Consider the following 24,534-nt stretch of genomic DNA (forward strand, 5'->3'; position numbering starts at 1 on the left):
TTACGATTTACAGGGGGCTGAAGCAATGGAAATTTGGATGAAGAAGTGTGGGATGTGGGTTTTGAGTGAGAGGAACGTGTGTTTGTCTGCGTCTGTGAGGTTTGCCACTCAAGTTTAGCACGAAGTACAAGGGGGCTAGGATGAACACGGCGACTGGTGGCAGGGCGCTGGAGTTATAGGGTGGGAGAGAACTGCCTGTAGTGAACGTACAGGGCTGGCCCTTCTAGTAGTTGTCCATCCGCCTTAGCGTGAGCACCAGATGGATGCACAGTAAGCCCGGGGGTCCTGACTACGTTTCTTTATTATTAAGAGGATCCATTTCATAAAAAAATTAGAATACGCAACCCAAAAAAACAAAACAAAAATCCCATCCTTTCGACCTAATAGCATCAGTGTTTTTTGGTTTTATTCTAAGGTTATTTTATCATTTCTAAATTTAAAAATAAATTATACGAACATAATATGTTAGACAATAGTGTGTTTTAATAGCGTTTTTGACTTGCGCGCTGTGAAATTTTAGTATTTTAATAGCAAACTATATTCATTAGATGTTTTATAACTTTTATTTCAATTTAAATTTATCAATAAAGTAAAACACAGTGTAGATGTTACCATGCTTAAGAAGTTATCATCGCTGTTTCTTGCTGTGTTTATATTTAGCCATGGTAAGTGAATTTATTATATTAGTATATATATATATATATATTTTAAACATCTTACAACAACATTGGTATATAAATTTACGATTTTAGTTCTATATGAAAAAGAAGAATTGTTTTCTAAAAATTAAGGGCTAAACTTCAGTTTAGAATGTGAGAAATTTATAAATAATTAAGTTTAAAATGGTTTAATCTATTTCTCACGTTAATAAGATAACGAATGCACTCTCAATTACTGAATGAAGAATGACAATAATTGAGATATCAAAAGCAACATTGAAGCGCTAAGTTTCCTTTGCTGCAACAGAGGTTTCTTAATCGTAAACTTTTCTCAGATCTCTGAATTGGATGGATTAATAAGGAATGACTTAGCTTTGTTATTTACCTTTGTCTTTGAGGATTCCTCCTAATCATGGGAACCTTGCGATTTCTTTTTTTTTTTTTTTTTGGAGATAATTTACTGATGTATTTCTATTTGTCTTCCACAATTACAGCGGCTAGTTTAGCGCTGAACAAACGCTTTTCGCTGAGATGATCCTTGGTAGCGAAGTATAGGAAAACAGGTGGACTATACTTGATTATCGCTTAAACTATTTTCTGTATCCAATAGGACATAATATCTAAAATTATCGCAAAAATTTAAGGTGTTTCTGTTTATTTTTAAGACACCTTAGCTATTATTATGTAGTACACTTAAAAAAAAAATGCCTTCAATTAAATCAGTACTCGCAATTCAGCCCTTGTAGCACTTCCTAACATTTGTAATAATAGAAATTTAGGGAAGCTAAGTAGTTCGCACATTTAATACCCATGCAGAAATCCGGATTCCATTCCAGATTTTCTCTTCTAGGACCCTTCTTATAACACCCTGTCCAGGGTAATGGGCAGTATTATCTGTGATGAGTGAATACTGTTCAGAGATCGGTAGTACGCAGACAAAAGGCTCCAGACCTTTATTAATGACTTCAGATGTTGACGCTTCTTAAATTAAAAAATAAATAAGTAAAACTTGTTCTAAATTGCAATTAATAAGTTCATCGTCACATAGAATTAGTATAGAATTTACTAGGTGTTAAATTAAACTCTGAAGAATCTAATGCCGACTAGATCAAAGAAAACCTGCATACTGGCATAGATAAAACCAAACAGATTATCCAGCATTGCAAATCTAAACTCGCATCAAAGAAAACTTTTAATCCATGACTTCATTAACTATTTTTCTTGATATTTACACATTTATTCTTTAATAACTCTCTTGTTAACGATTTATCACAATTCGAAACTTCCAAATAGAAGTAATCCTTTACCATAGCCTAATAGTTTAACCCTTTTACATTGAAATACTTGAAAGTATCTAGAAAATTGTCTTTGACCTGTTAAGCGGGTTCGATGTGTATACTCGTGAAAAATATAAAATTGGCATTAACTACAAAAACCCGAAATTTTAATAAACTGCAATAAGAATATTATTTGATGGGATGTTTCCTTTATCTTACCAATAGAACTGCCAAGTATTTTATACAGAGGGGATTAGTGGGAGCCAGCCAAATGATAAGTGGTTGGTATATGTTTGGTCTCCGCATTAGAGATTGGGAATTACCTCACACAAATAGAAGCTCTCAACCCTTGTGCAACGCCGTTTTTAATCTTAGATAGAGGTTCAGACCTCAGTACGAGCATGATTTCATTTTGCACAGAATTCAAAGCTCTTTTCTTCCTTGTAAAAGCTATTGCATCTCTAGTTAACTAGAACAATGCATACGTTAAACGGTGCAAGATTTTGAATGAGCACAGAATGCTCTGTAATCTCAAGCACCAGAATGATTGCAGAAAAAAGTCGCTTGCAGTGACTATTACGACGTTGTAAACTTTTGGTTGTTTTGCCCTGCGTTCGACGTGTATACACGTTATTGTATGATTTTAATTTCGCACACTGCGGGTTTATTTTATTTTTTTTTTAAACGAAATTCCGCGCTTAACTGGTTAAACCTTATCGAAGAATCTTGAAGCACTTGCTAAACCTTTGATTAAAGTGCTGAAGAACTTTTGAGGCTAGAAGTTACAGTAAAAGTAAAAAAAAAGGTAAAGTAATCGCCTATTTTTTTCAGGCGGTGCTTAACGTCCAACTACCAATTAGGTGTTGTGGACGGGGGCGGAAGCTCATACTTTACTATAAACAATTTTTATCAAATAAAAAAAGTAGGCGTATGCGGGGGATCTCCCACTTACAAAGTCACGCTCTTGACCACTTGACCAACACCCACCCTGGCAAGGAGATAAAAGTTAAAGAGATTTAATTGGTAGTCTATCAAGAGCTATTTCTTACTTACATCTTTTATTCAGATTTTGCAACTAAAAAGGCAAGAGATTAAGTTTAAGTTTAAAGAATAATTAAAATTAAAGAAAAATATCATTTTTCTTTATTTCTTTTCCAAAGTTATAAATAATTAAATTTAATTGTGTTAGTCCCAATATTTGTTTTCTTTAGTCAGCGTCAAATTTAGCATTTAGTCGAAATTCAGAAACGAATATTCTACCATCTTATTGTTTAGTATCTATCGAGAGATTTCCCTCACTAATAGAGCTAAAAACATTCTTTTTAAACTTCAGGTAAAAGATTATCGTTTTTATGAGAAATATATTTCCTGGAAGATTTACTTTTGGAGTACAAGAAGTTAGCTTGGTTGTCTTTGATATTGTTGTTCATCAACCTGAATTTTTGGTTTTTTAGGGTGTGGAACTTAGGCTCCTAGATGATTACCAGTATCTTTGGGTTCTGCTCTGATTTTGTCTTACTTTCGATAGATAATACTGTCATCTATCTCACTGCGATAAATTTGCACTTAAATTTGGAGTAGGAATTGCACCTAAAAATTCATATTAAACTTGCTTTAATGAAGTTCACCCAAAGTCCTATAACTTTTTATGATTTTTTTTTTGCTTGTTTTCAAAGAGTTAATGATAAGCATTCTTTAAAAGGGCTATTCAGTACAAGTTACTATTTCGTCACTGAATAATATCAAGGCACTTTTTATACACGTATGACGGGTTATTCTACATTGGACATTTTTTGTTAGATATTCTGTACCTTCCATTGGTGTTATCTACGACTTAATTCAAACTGCAGCACTCCTAGGTGATGTAAAAACTCACGTAGGTCCTTTAAGGGAACTTCTAGGAGAAGTGGGCGATAGCAGTTTAGAGGTAATAATCCCATGAGCCATCTCACCTCTTATTAAATATTGCTCTTCCTAAATATTCTAAAGAAAGCTAACCACAAGAGGGTTCCAGTTAGAGTATGTTAGCCCAGGCCTTCAGGTAGCCCCAGATAAAGTGGGTATCAACACTTACGGATGCCCACTTCCTTCCTATCGCTTCCTAAATGATCTGAGAATGGCTTTTTTGTTCTTGTCTTCAGTAATTTATTGAGTCGCTCACTCACTTCTTAAGATAGAAGTTCATTTTACCTTATAGATAATTGTTTTGCAATAAATAGTATACAGGGTGTTCATTTTAAGACGGCTCAAATGCATTTCATGATTAAACGGTTGATCTGAGCGAAAAATGGTAGAGGGAAAATTTGTTGCCCGTTCACCACTAGTCTCAGAATGTGTGACTTGATTTTAGATTTCTGCCCGCATACGCGGCTGACGCGCGACCAAATGTCGCAGTTGACCCCCATTTCATACACACAGTTTTAGAGTATAAAAAGTTATTAAAGAAACCGGAAACACAATTCGATATCTTCAAACTTAAAGGTGCTAGGTAGAGATATAAAAGATGCCATTTCAAAATCTGATATTTATTAATCATATTTCAATTTTTTTAACTTGTTATCAAAGAGAAAGAAGAGCATCCGATAGGTCATTTTTATGTATTTTTTCATCCCCTTTCTACTAAAAATATTGCCAAGGCAGTAAAGCTAGTATTTTTCTTAATATCGGAAAATTAGTCGTTTTCTGAGTGATTTTTCCAAGAAAAATCGAATGTTAAGAGCTTTAGATGTTCTCAACCATACATAAAATGGCTAAAAATTAATTTTACATCTGTTACAAACAAGAAGGTTTAATAATTATTTGGTAATTTTGGGAGAGTTGCGTTAATTACCAAAAAAAGTGGAAACCTCCTGCCACATATTTAAGAGATCAAAAACTTTCATGTAAATGATCAAATTTATTCCTTAATTTACCAAATAATGCACTTTACTAAACTTGTGAAGCATGTACTGGGCCTTCAAAGGTGCCTCCTCAGATACAGAGAGCAGCTGAAAACCTCCTGGCTAACCAGGCTTGAGAGCCAGAGGAGGCACCTTTGAAAGTTGATCATAGTTGAACATTGCATATTGAATAAAAATTTACTTTGTTTACTTTATATTATATAATATATAAATAAGAACGTTGAGAATTAATTAAAGAGTTCCCCATTTATGCGCCTGACATGGTTTTCTTACGAATATAATATTACTGTGGATTATTATGTTGCTTAAATTCTGAATTTGAAACAAAAAATCCGAAAATAATATTATTTTTCACGACTTTGAGAATTGAAAATAAAATAAAATTGACACTTGTGTCAATAGAACACTAAATTTTATTAAATTGTGAAGTTTTTTATCTTTTATTTTTTTTAAAGGATTTTTTTATGTTTAGGATTAATAATTTATGGAATCTGTTCCTTATTTTCAAGGATTTAGTTAGTAACTCGTGTATTAGAAGATTTATTACTTTGTAGCTGCAAATTTTAATGGTAATTGTTTTAATATTCCATTTACGGATTACACTTTGTCTTTCCTACATCGTTTTTAAAGTAAATATAAGAATTTTTATTTTTAAAAATATTTATATTTATTTATTTAAATAGCTACGATGTAAGTTGGTGTTTGAGATTAAAGCAGAAAGATCCAAAAGATAATAATGTTTATTTAGCCCACAATACTCAAATCACGAAGTAGAGCACGGTCTGGCGAGTAAAAAAAGGCGCAATTAATCTTTCTAAACACAGATAACATATGTAACAAAAAAACCCACACAATACAGATGGGAATAGTGAGTAAAATCTGTTTTTACGGTTTACAAATTATCCATCGTCCTCTTTATTTTGAGATATCTAATGTTGCTGCTCTTTGACGTTTTATTTCTATTATTGCAAAATAAACAGAGGTATATTTCAAACTCCAAGCCATTGTGGCGCTTAAAGCACTATTACTTAAGGATAATGAAAGATACGGATAGCAACTTTTTGAGAACGTAGAACGAAGAGAAATTCCGCAGAATTTATGAATGATGTGCAGCGTTAAGGTTAGTTAGTTAAAAGACAAAGATGACCAGAATTCTTTCGTTGATGGTCATTAAATAAAAATATCAGTGCGTTACAACTTACAACTATTAAGAACCGTTTAGTCTTTCCAACTATTTATTGTAAATATAGTGTATCCTTAGTTTTATTTCATTATAAGTCCTTCACTAGTTAAACTGGTGTAAAAGATTGTCATTTTTTTTTATTCTAATGAGCTCTTTTACGTTTCATATTCATACGTTAATTATTTAAGCCAGCTTTTCCCAACCTGTGGTAGGCGAGTTGCTGGTTGGTCGTACGCGAAAAATAATCAATAATGGCGGACATAAAAAAAAAAATTAAATCATAAAAATATCATTGAAACGTTTTTTCCTATAATTCATAAAAAATATTTTAATTAATAATATTATACAGTAAAGTTGTTAATATGTACAGTAATAAGGTTAGTCTATCTCAAGATATACGAGAAAATATAACAGCACATTTAACCGGATTAAATTGTCTTTCATGGAGTATTTTCCAAAACCTGAAAACACAAAATGTTTAATATGATTTGGAATTCTCAAAATTTATAACAAAATCTTGGTCAACAATATTTAGATAAATTCATTTCTTTTCAAGTAATAAGAATACTTTTTGAAATAAGATTGGGTGGCCCTTATATTATTAAATTTAAAATCAATAATGTAAACTAAGGATTCAAGATTGGCGAGGAATCGGTCAAATAAAAACAACTCGTCTTTTTGCCAACGTTTCGACAAATATATTTGTCTTTTTCAGGGTGTGGCTATACGGGTTGGTTGAGTTAAAGAAAACTAGTTAAGAAGGTAATATATTTGTCGAAACGTTGGCAAAAAGACGAGTTGTTTTTATTTGACCGATTCCTCGCCAATTATGAATCCTTAGTTTAATAATTTACGGTCACGAAACCAATATATTCAATAATGTAATTTATACAATCAAACCCCAAGATCATTGTTCAGTGTGCAATAAGAACGAGCCGGAAACATTAATTCACCTGTTTATCAGCTGCCCAGTCTACGAAAGTTTTAGAATCCCACTCCATATAAACAAATATAATAATCCTAAAGAAGAACTTTGTAAATTAATTAATAATTTTTAAGAGAAAAATATGTACGCAAAAAGTTTTCAAACAAAGATCTTATACTTTACGAAGTTTATAAAGTTAACATGAACTTGAATTCCTTTGTAACAGATTCATTGTATCTTTATACAAATAAAGATAGTAGTAAAATAACACTCGGAATAACAAATTTCACGAATTACAATCACTTTTACGAAGTGGTACAATTTAGCATGATGTACTTCCAAGTGGTACCCGAGTCAAAAAATGTTGGGAAACGCTGACCGAAACAGTCAGGAATCTATGCAAGTCGTCTCTTCCATCTTAAAGAACCTTAAAAGAGAAAAAAAAATGAATAAAAAAAAAAAAAAAACATAAGAACAGCCCCAGTATGAAGAGGCGACTCTTTAAACCACGTAAGAATTCCAACAATGAAAATAGAACTCCCTGACTATCAAAACATTTTCATTGGATCGACATCTCTGAACGTTAAGGATAAATTGTGTAGGCGTCAACGTACAATTTCCGCTGGAATTCTTATTTCCGTAATTTGAATTGATCGCAAAAAAAAAAACGCTTAGAATAGGAAGATACAAATAAAAAATATTTTCCATATCTCTTGATTGAAATCTGATTTATGCTTGACAATATCGGACCTGGGAAATATAGGACGGCCCACAGGTTGTGCATTACCTTCTGTAGGGTGAACATTTATAAAAAGAAGCGAGATACGAAATATCTTCCTTCTGTACCTAATAGAATACAAAATAAAGTTTTATTTTTAATTGCTAGGTGATAAGCACGCTAGTGCGATCAGTAATGAACCCAAAATAGGAAGTAAGATTAGATGGAATTGAAAAAATAACTGCCATTTCAGTCTAGAAAAATTTATTTTGCCGAGCTTTCGACCTAGGGACCAGGTCATCTTCAGGGCTAGTTTAGAAAGTAATACTATTATACATTTCAGGGTTGGTGTGTCTTCTGTCTTGTCTGTCCATGGACTGTCCATGCAGTTTAGAATTTGGGGTAACAGTTCATCACAGTTAAATGTTACCGCTTTTTTAAAACTAGATTTATTTTTATCAGTTGTGATACATTGTGTTGGGAACGTTTGGTTGCATTTGATATTTAACTACTCTAGGTAGATCGTAGCACTGAAAGAGGACCAATAAAACGCATGCTAGGGCGGTAAAGATTAAGGTTTGTGTTTTGCGATCAAGGTTTAGGTTACGGCTTGAGACTCATTAATAATAATAATAAAGTAAGTAGTAATCGCCTATTTTTTTCAGGCGCGGCTTAACGCCCAACTACCATTTACTAGGTGTCGTGGCCGGAGGCGTCTAGCAAACGTACTTTACTATTTCTCATTTAACCATTAAATAAAATCTAAGGCCAAGACCGGGAATCGAACACAGTACCACAATACATATTAGCTTTGCAGGTGTGTAATAATAATAATAATACACGAGTGAGCACAATCCGGACGCTAGCAATGTATGCTTAAAAAAATTACCAATGCTAAAGATCTGATGTTGAATGCGCCTTAAAAATAATACCAAGTAAGAGAAATGTTTGCTGAATTTGTTGGAGGATGTCTATTATATAGTTTCATTTAAGTTTTTTTAATTTATTTAATCATCTTTACTGAAATTTTTAGGTTAATAAGACCAACAAAGAATCTGCCAAATTGAAGAAATTTTTGGTGAGAGTAAAACTGAACTAATTGCTGCCAGAAAATTTCGTAAAACATTTTATAACAAATCATTTTTTTAAAGCAAAGTACTAGGCTTCATATTAATTGAATTACTTTCCAGTTCAACATGTTAAGTCAATGTCAAGAAAGTTTTTAGTAAAATAAATAATATTTTAAATTGGAGAATAATGAGTTTGTTAAATGTGGGTTGCCTTGGTAACAAATTAAAATAATAAACATTATTATTGCATTATGTGAGCGGTGTTATCCCGTATAACCTCTCCGAAATAACATCAGTAATGATTATCCTTAATGATTATAATAACCTCCCTTCGCCCATATTCTTATATTGAAAAATTGATTATGAAGGGTCTCTGGAATGGCCTGCTACCACCAATCATTAATTTTAAAATATCTCTGGTATTGTGAAATTGAAGTAGCCAGAGCTTCGCCACCTTTGCGTTCTTAAATTTGAATTTATTATATTGAAACACCTGTCAAGGACAGGTGTTTGAGCAGTTTTTAAAAGAATGACTGTTATTTTTTTTTTTTCATTTAAAAAAAACTAATGTTTATGTTCTATAAAATAGAAATTGATAAGAGTTTGTCAATTTTCGAAATTGTCTTTTTTAATGAAAATAAGTGTTTTGGAACTAAAGATTCAAGATTGGCGAGGAATCGGTCAAATAAAAAACAACTCGTCTTTTTGCCAACGTTTCGACAAATATATTGCCCTCTTTAGGGCCTGGATATTACAAATACACGAATACAAACAATTCAGTAACACAGAAAATCAGTAAAAAAAACAGTAATATAAAAATAAAGTACAATAAAATACAATAAATTCTTTATAATTATTGAAAACTTACGTGGCTATGAGGGTTGGTTGAGTTACAAAGGTAAGTCAGCTAGATCGGATCATACAAACTTTCCAATCATAATAGTGAACTAAATTCTTAAAGTCTAATTTATTCATTTATATTTTAAATGTATTTTAAAGTCTTCATTTTTAACTGTCGTTTCACGGATGTTTATTGTATCCCTGAACTGTTTCACTTCAGAGGTACATTAATCAATTTGGTGAAGAGATTTCAACTTCACGCACTACAATTGCCTTGCTGAAAACGTGGTAACAAAGTATACTAAAGTTTTAAGAAAGTAGTAAATGGCAAGCGAAAGGAAGCGATTAAAGAAAGATCTTTCCCTTTTTTTTTGGGAACAATATTTCAAGTTTGGAAACTTGTAACTTACTATGAATTTTACAAATCTGCGTTTTTTGTTTTGAACCACTACACGTTGAAATTATTTTGAAAATAATTTATGTTGAAATTAATTGATTATTTTTGAAAAAATTGACCATGATTTTTGAAAAATATTAACGTAAGGTCAACGCCTAAAGTTGCGGAATAAGGAATTCAAAAGTTTTCCTTCCTTTATCCCCTTTATTTGCACGAAATCAATAAGTTTATCGTGCATTGACGTCAAAACAGGTAACACAATATATTCAGGAAAAGCTGCTAACACTTTTATGAAGCTTTGCCTGTCATTCTAAGTGATTGCTGTAATATGTGTAGTTTCTTCTATCTGTGTTTGTTCTATGCATTGATAATGATGTTTTTGCATTAAACAGGAACATTTCTTGGAAGATTGTTTTATAAATCATTGCACTTCACTTTCTAGGTATACGAGGAAAGTCATGAAATGCAGCTACCTCGTCACAAAGGTTTCTTTAATTAGTTCAAATGATATTTTGTTCGTCACAAAGAGAAGGGAAGGTGTCTTCAAATGATATTTGGCTAATGACCGAGTGAATCGTAAGGGTCTATTTAAATGTATAAGAGAACTTGGAAAAGCCATGGTCCAATGCAGGGTCCCCAAACTACGGCTCGCGGGCCACATGCGGCCCCCCTGAGGCCATTTATCCGGCCATCGCCGCACCTCCGGAAGGGGCATCTCTTTCATTGGTGGTCAGTGAGAGGAGCACTATATGTGGCGGTGCCGTAAAGCGCTGCGTCGCTCGTGTACAATACTACTTCCGGTGACGCGGGATGTTCGTCAAAAATAACAGCAGAAGTAGGAAGAAAGGCAAAACACTATAACTAAACCGGACATTGGCCATCTCATTAGCCAAAAGCAGGTCCATAGTTCCCACAGAAATACTGGGCAGTTTGGTGATTTAAATTTACTTGTTCTTTGTTTAAAATATTCTATTTGTTCCCGTTTTTTTTTACTTTAAAATAGTTTTTTTTTATAGTCCGGCCCTCCAACGGTCTGAGGGACAGTGAAGTGGCCCCTTGTGTAAAAAGTTTGGGGTCCCCTGGTCAAAAGCAAAACTTGTAGGGAATTTGAAATCAACACGGGCCTCAGGCAAGGGAACCCGATGTCGCCAACTTTATTTAATATTTCTTAGAGGCGATTATGAGAAGGCTAACTATCAGTCAATCTAGGCGGGAATTTGTACACTAGGATGGTACAGGTGTTAGCCTATGCTGATGACGTGGCTTTATTGGCAAGGTCTCAAACAGAGCTAAAGACGATATTCTTGGAAATGGTAGCAGCGGCCAAAGAGTTTGGATTGGAGGTTAACTGTCAGAAAACCAAATATTTGGTTGTGACAAGAAAGAGAAGGATATTTCGGACCATACGGGTGGGGGAATATACTCCTTTGAAGGAGTAAGGAATTTCAAATATTTGGGTTCAGTGTTAACCTCTAAAATCGATGTAACAAAAGATATTGCTGGAGAATGGCTGCTGGAAATAGTTGCTTATGGGCTCTTCAAACGGTGTTTAAAAGTAAAAATGTGTCAAGAGCAGCAAAAGTAAGGCTTCTTAAGTACAGTGCTGAGGCCGATTGTCACCTATGGCTCAGAAACGTTGGTTTTGAACCGAGTAGATGAGCAAAGGATACGCAGGTGGGAAAGGAAAATATTAAGCAGAATATTTGGTCCTGCGAGGACAGAGGAAGGCTTCAGAATCAGGACGAACGAACCAAGAAGGGGCTGAACTGTTTGGTAAGCCTAATATTATGTCTTGCATAAAAGGCAGGAAGACTGCGATGGTTGGGACACATACACCGAATGGAGGATATAAGGGCTCTAAAGAGAGCGTTGTATGGGCATCCTGGCGGCCCTCAAGGCTGAGATGGCTGAGGAACGTGGAGGATGATGTGGAGGCGGTCGGCCTGCAAGGTTGGAGAACGGCTGCGAGGGACCGTGAATGGTGGAAAGCTGTTGTGGCTGAGGTCCCCTTCATGGGCTGTGATGGTCAGGGTGCAGTAGTAGTAGTAGTAGTAAAGAGAAGAGAAGGTGTCTTTAATTAGTTCAAATGATATTTTATTCGTTTCAAACATAGTTTCAAAACAATTTTGGCGCTTTTCGGCCATAATCAGAACGAGAGATGAACTAGCAAGTTTCTATTTTCTTCACATCCTGAAATTTCGTCCATTCTTTCCATGATCCTAAAATAATGTTCGATTCGTCTTCACTAGATTACCTCCATTTTATTGCATGAACTGTTACCCAAATACTTTTCAAAGTAAGCCTTATAATATTCATCAAAAATAAATAATACACCAAAAGTAGAACATTAACGAACGAATATGAAAACTTCAAAACAACAGGTGACTAGCCACTGACGATCCTCCATATTTACTCTGAAAGATGTTGACATATCCTTTTTCCGCTGTCTGGATAAATTTCTTTCTCTATTTGCGCTATAATGTAGACCTTTATAAGTAATTTGAATTAGCTTTTGCTGAGAATATTAAAATGATTTAACAAATACAAAAATTCAATTTAAGCAAGTGCAATATTTATGTAAAATTCATTGCCTGCGCAATGGATTCATAATATCTTCCCATTTTGATCAAGGAGGCTTTTTTTAAAAACAAAAACAAAAATAAAGTAGGTAAAGTATTGATAATGTCCAAAAAAGTTCTTTAGCGTAGTTTACTCAATTTCTTTCAGAACCTTCTTTGGCCTGGTTTGAAGTTTACTTGGGAGTTGTTCCATCCCGTGCGCTATACACTAGACACAGAGTTCTCCTGCCCAAACTCTCCGAACGAGTTTTTTTTCTTCTTTGCTCTCAACTAAGCTATTTTTTATTTGTTCAGTAAAAGTTTTTACAGCCTATAATGGGCAGTTTGTCCTAGATCTAAACATGTTTTATTACTGAAGATTGTTAACCATTTACATATATTTTGTTTTTTGGGTAAAATTAATCGAATAAAGTTCTGTTTAACTTATTGAATTGAATTTAAGTTTAGTCAGGCATTGATTACTTGGGGATGCTGCTGATTCAGAAAAAAATATATGATAATAGGAACGTCTGAAATAATTGTATTAAAGAAACGTTAGATGAAATTATGCAAACGCCATCTGTTTGTTGGTTTAAATATAGAAAATACATTTTTCTAATTCTCTTGAAAAATACATTTTCAGAAAAATACCGACAGCTGTGCAGCGTAAAGCCTTCTCTTTCGATTGCAGCGCCTCACGTGTTTGTAGAGAAAACTGTCTAACCGTCGTTTGTGTAAGAGGTGTTAATTTCGTTTTGCCGAAAACATGATACTACATTGTGTAGTAGAGCAAAGAAATTGTCGTGAAATTGTACATGAAACTTGGTAAAACCGCTACTGAAACTTATCTTTTATTAAAAGAAGTTTATGGTGATGAATGTTTATCACTTGCGCGAGTTTTTGAGTGGTTCAAGCGTTTCCAAGATGGCCGAGAAGACGTCGGAGGTGATGACCGGCCGGGACGCCCTTCCACATACAAAACGGATGAAAATATCGATTATAATTGATCAACATTACTACCTTGAGGTGCTTGCTCAACTCCGTGAAAGAGTAAGGAAAAAAAAAACGACCCGATTTGTGGAAGAACCAGTCATGGGTTCTCCCATTTAAGACAACCCGCCGGCTCCACTGCATTGTCTGTCTCAAGACGTTTCTAGCCAAGTACAACATCCCAGTTTTAGGCCATAAGCCTTATTCGCCTGACCTGGCCCCATGTGACTTTTATCGGTTCCCCATAGTCAAATCTGCATTAAAAGGAACACGATTTCAGTCCGTTGAAGCTGTGAAAGAGAAAGCGGCACGCGTCATGCAGCAGTTCACTGAAAAAGACTTCCAGCACAGTTTCGAACAATGGTAAATTTGCATGGAGCGTTGTAGGGATAGGGGAGGGGTGCATATTGAAGGTGATAATAAGTAAATATGTATAAATTTAAAATAAAATGTTTTACAGCAATAATTCCTCAGCAAACAATGTCGTTAATTATTTTAATTGTAACCTAATTTAGCTCTTTGCCAACTCCACCCCTTTTGCTGGAAGTATCCATGAAAACAAACAATTAAAAAATGAAGGGAAAAATAAAATCAAAATTATCAAATTTCTTGTTTAATTTTGGGAATAATTCATTGACTGCAGTTAAAAAAATAGTTTATAATAAAGTAAGGTAGCAGTTTGCTTAAATAATACTGGTTGTTGACAGTGCTAAATTGGTTCTCCAATTAAGAGCTTTTCTTATCAATTAACAGGAGCATAGGCCTTTGTTTGAAAACAAGGCGCAATTACTGGTACAGGTTTTGTTCATTGACAATCTTGTTAATAGAGGGCTATGTTTTCCTTTTAATATCAATAATATAGTGACCATTTTATACTGGGTGATCCATTTAAAACGCACCAAAACGCTAGTAACTTTTTAAGAAAGCGGAAATCCGGAAAAACCCATTAGGCAAACTATATGTTTTTGGTCTAGTTTTCAAATTTTCCAACCCTCGATGCTGAATCTTCATTTTTAGCGGAGTTATGGCAAAAAAAAAACTGATCAGGATTTCATAAGGACCACTGGTTTTTATTATTATTATTAAATTATTATGAAAAGTACTTAAACAATTGTGAAAAATGACGTTGATCCCATATCCCTAATATTAGTCGAGATATTTAAGATCAAAGTTACAATTTTATCTATTCGTGAACGGTTTTCAATATTAATTTTCCACCAGAAATACACGTTTTGGGAGGTTCTCTGACTGCAAAAAATGTTATTTGTGACGCAAAGAACAAAAAAAATAATTATAATTGAAGATTTTAAAGAATGCAGTGTAATGTAATGGTTGTAGGTGAATCAGGATAAATTTGTTTTATCATTAAATAACCATCACGTCATGTTAAAGTAAGACTTCTTAAAAAACTATGATTACGGTAATAATATCTTGTCAGGGATGGGCGGGTGTTGGTCTAGTGGTCAAGAGCGTGGCTTTGTAAGTAAGTATTATGATGTACAGTACAACCTCAATTAAACGGGATTCGGGTTAACCGGGATCATGTTGAGTCATCATAAGTACACCTGGATCGGCGCCGAAACAAAAGTTAATTTTCGATAGCGACAGGAAAATTTTTTGTCTTCCGATGTAACATAATTGTAGGCGTGGCAGCAACTCTTTTATACCTGATTTTCTTGAAGGGTCATTATGTATGTAAAAACCCAAAATATGGTGCAATTAGTACTGTATTTCTTGGGATTTACCATGGTCTTATAAAAGTTCTTACAAAGATCCATGGGATGGCATAAAATAAAAATTAAAAAAAAATAAGTAAAAAATAAAAGAAAGGATTGCCGTCTAAGATAGGAGTTGATCTCTGGGACGAAACAGTAATGTATTACTATGTAATGCTGTGTATTCGGTTTAACCGGGATTTCAGTTTTCCGGGGTGGCTATAGCCGGAGGTCAGCCCGGTTAATCGAGGGTGTACTGTATTATGAATGACTGCATACGCGAGATTCGAACTGGGGATCACCCACTTACAATAATATAATGCAAATAATACAATAATATAATGATTAAATTAAATCAAAACTGTAAATTACATAGATACCTATAAAAACAATACACAAAACTATATCTTGTTAAACAAAAAAATAAAAATAAAAAATAACAAAATGTCCTCAGAACTTATAAGATTGTAGCACAGTCAGGAAAAAGAATAATGGCAATCATTATACTAAAACGGGTAGGAGGTTTTGGTAAAAAGATAAATGCGCTTGGATACCCGTTTAGCAGAAGAAGGAATAAAAATGGACGCACCTCCGTTCCCCTGTAAATGGGTGGGTTTCTGCAAAATAGAAGGAAAAGGTGGCACCGTTCGTGACAAAAAAAAATTGGAAGAGAGAAAAATAAAAGAGCAGTGAAAATGGCTAGAAAAAAGAAGGCTCTGTGTAAAAGCCACGGTCCGTTGTCCAACTCCTTGCCAACTAAAGGTACGCCTTCATTGTGATTGCATAATTTACGATGGTCTCTCCTAGAACGTCTCTCCATCCTCACCCAAAACACACCTCCGCAGCCATAACACAATGTATACCCAGTCCTTCTTTATCACTAATTATAATTATACGGTCAGTGATTCTGTATAGCTAGAATTAAAAAGCAATTCTTCCCAGTACAATTATCGTGGTAACTATCTGGTGAAATTTGTCTTAGTCTTACGCTAATTCTCGTGGAGAAAATTCTGAGATTTTTTACCGCGATTCTACACATTAAATTATTTATATACAGTAAAAGCTCTTTATTCGTGGGGTATATGTTCCATAAATATGCCGCAAATACAGAAACCGTGAATACGGAATGGTAATTTATATGGGATTATAGGGGATACGTTCCTAGGTCAGGGTTCGGCAACCCGCGGATCGCGAGCCGCATGCGGCTCTTTTATCCAAATTGTGTGGCTCTTCAGCCTGCCCAAAATATATTGTATATTTTAATTTTATTGAAACGAATGAAAATTCCATTTATTAAAGGTATTTTTTCAAAAATAATTTTAAATGTTATAAGTTCGAAATTAAATGGAATTATACAATATCAAAATAAAGTACTTGATTTATATTGTAAGCCTGCCGCCTTTTCATTCGTTAAGTTATTATTTATTTGATTAATTACTTTGCGATATGTGAAAATAAATATATAAAACAATTAAGTGTTATTGAGTATCATAAAATAATAATTTGTGAATACAAATGATCTACAGAGTTTTTTACACTATCATCCTTGCGGCTCTTGGTAAGATTTATTAAAATTATTTAAGGAAAAATGGCTCCTCACTTAAAATAGGTTGCCGACCCCTGTCCTAGGTGACAAAATAAAAAAAAACATATATATAAAAAAATCAATTTAATTGAAGTTTTTGAACATTTTGATTAATTTTCTTAAGGCTTAGGCAATGGTTTGAAGAATTTTGTAATTTTCTCTTGCTTGGCAGTTTTTATAAGCTTTTGTTTGCAGTCAAAGTTTGAACTTGCCACTACAACTACCATCAGGTTCTTTAAAATGAGCGTAAAGATACTTTGCCTTCACCCGGACCATTGGACCACTCAGGGGCACCCTTTTTTGATTGAGGTCTTCGATCCATAATGGCAACGCCACTTCCATTTTTTCTATTGCTGGATCACGAACAATTGCTTTCATTCTGTGCGTTTACATTCTCAAAAACACCGATCGCGGCGAAGGCGGCTTATGTCAAAGTCCTCGGCGATATCATTTAACAACATACTTTAGGCAAAGTTGTAATAAGATCGATTTTACTTTTTTTATTAGTCCATTTGACGGCATTTACAAAGGATATTGGGTTGGATACCTATTGGAATCCTTTTATTATCATAGTGTACTTCCGCGAATATAGGAATTGGGTCGCATTTTTTTAATCCGCGAATAGTGAAAACGCGAATGAAGGAAGCGCGAATAAGGAGCTTTTACTGTATATGATTTATTTATATTTATATGAAACTAAATAGCCTAGCACCTTTAATTTTGAAGATATCGAATTGCAGTTTCCGTTTTCTTTCATAATTTTTTATACTTTTTAAAACTGTGTATATGAAAATGGGGATCAACTGCAAACTCCCCATTTTTGGTCGCGCGTCAGCCGCGTATGCGGGCAGGAATCTAAAATCAAGTCACATATTCTGAAACTAGAGGTGACGGGCAACAAATTTTTCCTCTACCATTTTTTGTTCAGATTAACCGTTTGAGCATGAAATCCTGTAAATAGTCGTAACTGTCAAAATCCTGTAAAAAAAAATACCAACTTGGTTGGATTAGATTTGAGTTAAACGTACTTCAAAGGAATCTCATTATTTCAAGGAAACTGTTATCTTCCTAAAAAGATTATTTATTTAATAATAAAGAAATTAAAAACCCTTTAAGAATTGCTGAGAGCCAACTATGAAATATCATAATGAGATATATAATATTGGAGCAACCAAATACAATTCAAGGCTAGAAAGACATTAATAAGAATCAGAGACATTTATTGCAGTTCAGAGTGACCATTTATGAATTTCGACTACATTTTGATTAGCTAAAAAAGTGAATAGTTCATAACAGGCTTACTAACTGCTTAAATCTTTTAACTTATCCACTAAAAAGTAAAAATGCGAAATAAATTAAGATTAGACGATTTTAGCTGTACCTAAATCAAGATAGCGAAGCTTAAAGTCGACAGTTTAAAAAAACAGAGTGAATATAAATATAAGAGTACTGCCGGCAAGTGTGGCGAGTGGAAATGAGAATGTTGCATAATGCATGGATGCTGTTACCCAGTTTTAGATTTAAAAATATAAGATGGTCTAAACGTGCTGACCTTCGTAGAAAATTTTACTGTAATGGAGGAGTAATTTAGCTGGAGGGGCACTTTTTAGAGTGGATAAACTACATAGTTTTTACGTATTTTCCTTCTTTTATCATTGTTATTAAAATTTACTCACCCGCTATACTTCACATACCATGGAAAAATTCAAACTTCAATACAAAATGGTGGAGTCATTTTTCCGATGGTATGTAAAAGAAATATTAGTTCTGAGTACAGCTAATAACAGATGCAATTGATAATGATAAAAACATATTTCGGCAAATACCTGGGATTTTAAGGAAGATTGTACAATCATTAATCAGATGTTTTTGTAGCAGAAATGTTATAGAAATCTTAGTACATAATGATCTTGAATTGTAATAAACTATAGTTTATATAACATTCCACCTTATAATAGAGGTGAACTAAAGAATATATTGAAAAGTTTAGGTGTTCCTGAAATTTGTGACAAGAACACCAACGAAAAGCACTCCAAATGTTAATGAATTAAATAACCAAATATTTGTACTCTACTAACATTCTATAGTACTTCAAAGTTTGAATGTTGTGGAAGAAAAGGTGATTCATTAGCTATAACAGGGTTCGGCAACCCGCGGATCGCGAGCCGCATGCGGCTCTTTTATCCAAATTGTGTGGCTCTTCAGCCTGCCCAAAATATATTGTATATTTTAATTTTATTGAAACGAATGAAAATTCCATTTATTAAAGGTATTTTTTCAAAAATAATTTTAAATGTGATAGGTTCGAAATTAAATGGAATTATACAATATCAAAATAAAGTACTTGATTTATATTGTAAGCCTGCCGCCTTTTCATTCGTTAAGTTATTATTTATTTGATTAATTACTTTGCGATATGTGAAAATAAATATATAAAACAATTAAGTGTTATTGAGTATCATAAAATAATAATTTGTGAATACAAATGATCTACAGAGTTTTTTACACTATCATCCTTGCGGCTCTTGGTAAGATTTATTAAAATTATTTAAGGAAAAATGGCTCCTCACTTAAAATAGGTTGCCGACCCCTGCCCTAGGCTGAAGCCTAGTTAGCCTATAGGAAATTACGGCCCTGATTTGCAAGCAAACTTAATCTCTTTTCCGCTCTGAATGAACCTTAACTAAGAGCTACTTAATTCTTGAAAAATTCTAGAACAGTCCAATAGATGGTGGCCAGCATATTTTTAGAATTTTCAGCATACGAGTCTTATCGAGTTTCTGAGTTCGAACTTACATTTTAAATGAAACTGTTCTAATGAGAGCAATAAAATGCAACTTTATAAATAATAATTAGAAAAAATGGTATCCAAATTAAAACAAACATTTAGATTTTTTAATTTTTTATTATCATTTATTGCAATTGCACCACTGCAACAGTTGTTGCAACAAGCAAATATGGTAAAAGAAAAAAGAAATAGAAGAAAATCATGAGTGGAGAAGGCACCCAGTGGTGTCACTCTAGTAACGTGCTTTGCTCTCACGATAAGAGTAGATCACGAGGCCATCTTCTCTTCAATCTCCATAAAGGATTACCTGGTAATGTGGAGGAAGATAGGTGCTCTATGAGAGGGTTAGGATGAGCTGCTGTAGAGGAATGAAATTTGAAGAAACGAGTGTTAGCAAGGATCTGTAATGAAAGGGATTTTGAGGTCACTATGGATAGTGAGGTTAGATACATAGAACGAAGCGTTAAGAAGTTTTCGAAGTATTTTTGACTTTAATGCCTGGAGGCGAAGTGAAGTGGAACGCTTAGTGGATCTCCATACTTAGTTTTATTTAGATTTAAATTTTTAAACTGATCAAATGTGAAAGATGAATCTGATGATTTTTAACAAGCTTATTAATATCAAAAACTGCTGCAAGTCGCCGCGTTCGGTAACATGCAAACGATTTTTCTTTCTAGTCAGCAGCGTTGCAACAGAACTAAAACCACGTTCACACAAATCTAACGGTGGGGATGCTATCAGAACAATCCAGGTACAATTGTAGCCAAAATTAACGAAAAAACGAAATAAAAAACTACGAAATAATCAATGTAGTGTAATATGTTAGATAGTTTTTCAGTTTAAAATATTAGAAAAACACAAATCATCCACCGCCTATACCTATACCCCTTCAACGCCTCCCAATTTTCTCTGGGCTCTTTACCGCCTTCTTTAGGCCTCCAGCGCCCACAAGAGGGCGTCAGCGTACACTTTGAGAAAGGCTGGTTAAGAGGCATTAAACCTTGGTTCTATAAAGGCCCTTGTTCGCCCAGTTTTGATGTTCTGCGCCTCGGCTAAAGTTTGTAGACTGGAACTCGTTAAGAATTTGTTGTGAGGCCCTTGATGCGGTCCCTTGATGAGGCCCTATAATCTTAAGTACTCACAAAGCATTAGACATTAATAATTAGCATTGATAATTAGACAGAACCGCTAAAAGATATTGATTACTTTTTTTTTGGGTGCAACAACCAAAAACTTTCATTTACATTTCCCAAACTATTTGTACAGGTTGGCTAACGTTAGATCTATTCAAATTATTAGTAATTTTTTTTTAATCATATTAGACATTTATAACTAACCTACTCAGATAGATAGCAAAGTTTTAACTTGGTATAAAAAGAATTCCGTATAAACACAATATAGGGATCAGGTTCTCTGTGGAAGTAGAAGATGAACTGCAGCAACCACTTATATACAATTCTCTAACATAATTTCATGGGCCATTTCACTTTGATGTGATATAAAACAGAAGCATAGTTTTCTCACTATATATAAACTTATAGCTTACTATATATGTATATATAACACTTTGAATGTTAACAATGTAAACTGACATTTCTTTTCTAGATGGCGCGCATTTTATTTTATTTTGTCGTTTTTTATATCACTTGCGTTCTTCAATTTATGATTTCATTTACAAGGGTACAAACAAGTTTTTTTTTTATAAATTACTTTGCAATAAGTATAAAAGTGTAGCATTTTTAGATTATGCTTATTCCAGAAATGAGTCAGTAACTTTATTATTATTTTTTAATAAACTGGATTAATGAAGTGATACTATTTTTCTTTATAAAATAGTAATTTACCAAATTGTGTGTGAAATAGTTTTATTTTTCCCTCTTGACCAATTCGATTGGTCGCTGAAGAAAGATGGATGCGAGATTTATAGCAGAAGTAAAATGAGGGGTGGAAAAAAAGTCTTTATGAATAAGAAAGCAAAGCACCAAATTCAAAAGAAATCATGTTCTAATTCTAAAGAAAAACATTAACTAGCATGCGCAAACTCACGTGTTTTGCTTGAACAAAATAAATAAATAAATAATAAAAGATAATCGATCTTTGCACTCGATAATACAGTTTTCGGTTCTTTTGAATTTTTCGCTCCGTTTATCACTAATTCTTTTTTTATTCAATAAAATATTTATTATTTATTTATCATATTATACGATTCACCTATTTGAAGTCAACATCAGTGTAAACATTATTCAATACCTCTTCCAATTTGTATGCTTACTGAATGCTAAATACATTGATTGTATATATTTATATTTTCTGTGCAAGTAGAATTGTGCTTTAGTTTTTCTTTTGTGAAAACCGAAAGAAATAAACTATTTCATATTTTTAACAAATTAATTTATTTTCATTTCCAAATATTTATTATTGATCTTGAATGCCGTTACTGCACATAGTTAAATTCACTTTGTTTAACCTTCAACCCTTTAACTAAAATAAATTGTGAAATTTATAAGTCTAATTTATAACTTCCGCATAAAAAGAGAGCTTTTCATGTGTTTTCGTGAAGTTTTAATGAGCTACGGCCAGAAATTGTTGATTGGTTGAATTATTTATTTTATTGTAATTATTTAATGGAATTCTATATGAGCTTATCCGATAGAAAATATTGGAATCCCAGTTTTAAATAAATGTAAAATTTAACTTTTCAGTTCGATATAAATAATTAAGCTAGAGACCACTTTTGCTCATAACATTTATACGCTTTCCCTTTAATAAAAAACCGGAGGAGACTATTTCTGTTTGGTTATAAGTAATCCCTACAGTGTGTTACTGTTACCTTCGTAGATAATCAAAGAATTGTTGGTAGAGGGTGGTTACTATATTTTCTTGTATTAAAATATTGAATAAAATCTAATACTGATGCTGGGATATTCAACTTCGTTGACTCACGCCACTAACCGCTTAAATATACTACAGCTTCATTAATCAAGGCACAAACTTTGTTCTATAATGGTTTCAGAATCCTTTTTGCGATCTTTCAAACGCTAGCCAATTAAGAACTTGTCTTGAAAGGATCTTTTCATTCATGGAAAGGACATATCAGTAACATTGACCCTCAGTTTACTAAGCATAGTCTGCTTTATGACTAAAATTCATTTTGTTGTACGATGAGGTACCCTATCAAGGACTGTTTCCCTTATACATACACCTTCTCCAGAAGCTCATTTCTGTCGCATTCAGCTTTTTTGCTCGTTACTTTTATCGCCCATGTCTCGGTCGTATGAATATAATACCGGAATATGTCCCAATGATTTGTATATTTTTCGCTTTGAAGAATTCATTTACTGACTGAAACATCTGAGTAGCTTTTCTAACTACTCTCTTCACTCGCAACGTTAACCGTCCTTAGTTAATAATGATCCTAGTATATAATTCAGATTCCTGCAATAGTTTCTTCACTATCATTACCAACTCTAAAGTAAGTGCTTAGCCAATGATTGTATATTTCCCTTTGAATGTTAATTTCTCGGTCCCATTTTAGGCATTTCTCAAGCAGTTTATTTGTCATTCAGCTGACATCTTCCTAATTCTGTGCGAATATGACTAAATGGTAATCATAACTCAAGGAATAAATGATGATATCGTTCATCATTACAACCATACTCTCGAACAGCCTCTAATTAGAAAGATTACTAAATTAAATATTTAAACTTAGACAAACCAAAGAAGGTTCTCTCCCCAATTAGTTCATATCACTGCTGAACAGAGGTAGCTCGGTAGAGAAGACATTCTTATTTCTAAACTCTTAAAGGTTAAAATTGCAAAGCTAGAGCTATCTCTTGTCAATAGACCGTACTACATGAATGAGTTAATGCGCCATGTATGTCTTTAAAAAATAAAATTAAGTGGACAATCTCAGAAGTTTTAGGTTCTTAAGGAATTGTAAATCAATTCATTATATTTGGTTAAAACTTTAAATGCAAACCTCGCTCTCAAAAAAATTTCAATTTTTTTTTTAATAGTGGAAAAATTTTTCAAGATGACTGGGGAAGATATCTAAAATGCGATAGAATTCGCAAACATTTAGTATTAGACTATAAGTTGTTATTTCAATGTTACATTTATCTTCAACAATATTTCCAGTATTTATGTGATTAGTTTGCGTTAAAATATGTCATTTAATATTTAAATAGATAAAGCCAAATTAAAAAATGAAGTAGGAAAAATATGTTTATGGATGATGGTAGGTAAACTACGTAGTCTCATGTTTTGAACTAGCAAAGAAAGAAAATATGAAAGTTATGCTCACAATATTTAAAACAGAATAGAGACAAACTTGGTGTTGGAAAGAATTAGGATCGAAGGGGAACTAGAAGCTGGGCAGTATAGAGTAAGTATTGGAAACAGAGGTAACTACTGTACGAAAAGACTGGCTACATCGCATTAAATTATTTTTGATTTAGTTTTATTTTCAAAGTAATGTCCTTTACTTAAAATGTGGTGTTTCAGTAGCCCTTAATTTATAAAGTATATGGTGCTAATAAAAAAGTAAAACAAACCAGTTAAACCAGTTTACCAGTTAAAAAAAAAGTCACACTTTTATAATATACACATACTAGAAATAAATTAATAGCTCCTCTGTTCAAAAATATTACTTAATGGTACTGGCGCACTTCACCACAACATGTATAGTGCCTTCCTTGCGGATATGGGTTTATCCGCGGTGTCCAGCCATCCTAGGCAATGAATGTCTTCACTCGCCTCTCTAAAATCGTCGGTCTCTGGCTTTCCTCCTTAGACAGTTCACACCCTCTACAGTCATCAGTTTGTCAATCTACCTCTAAAACTGCTTACCTACTTATCGTCTACCATCACTGCTGCTAGCTTCACTGTTCTCCCTCTTCAACATCTTCTAGAGACTTTTATCGTTTCATT

At 33.4% G+C, this 24,534-nt stretch overlaps 1 protein-coding gene across 1 annotated transcript in view; it reads left to right on the forward strand.

The window, feature by feature from the left end:
• Positions 1–215: 215 nt before the first annotated feature.
• The window catches only part of LOC141457327 (uncharacterized), a 315,830-nt gene continuing 291,511 nt past the window's right edge, over positions 216–24,534 (forward strand). The window contains exon 1 of the mRNA XM_074134167.1: positions 216–665. Coding sequence (XP_073990268.1) covers positions 614–665 — 52 coding nt within the window. The 5' untranslated portion in view covers positions 216–613. The remainder of the gene's footprint in view (positions 666–24,534) is intronic.

The sequence above is a fragment of the Rhodnius prolixus genome, unplaced genomic scaffold (assembly GCF_049639745.1).
Source record: "Rhodnius prolixus isolate KJV_2025 unplaced genomic scaffold, Rpr scaffold_10, whole genome shotgun sequence".
In the NCBI taxonomy this organism is placed as follows: domain Eukaryota; kingdom Metazoa; phylum Arthropoda; class Insecta; order Hemiptera; family Reduviidae; genus Rhodnius; species Rhodnius prolixus.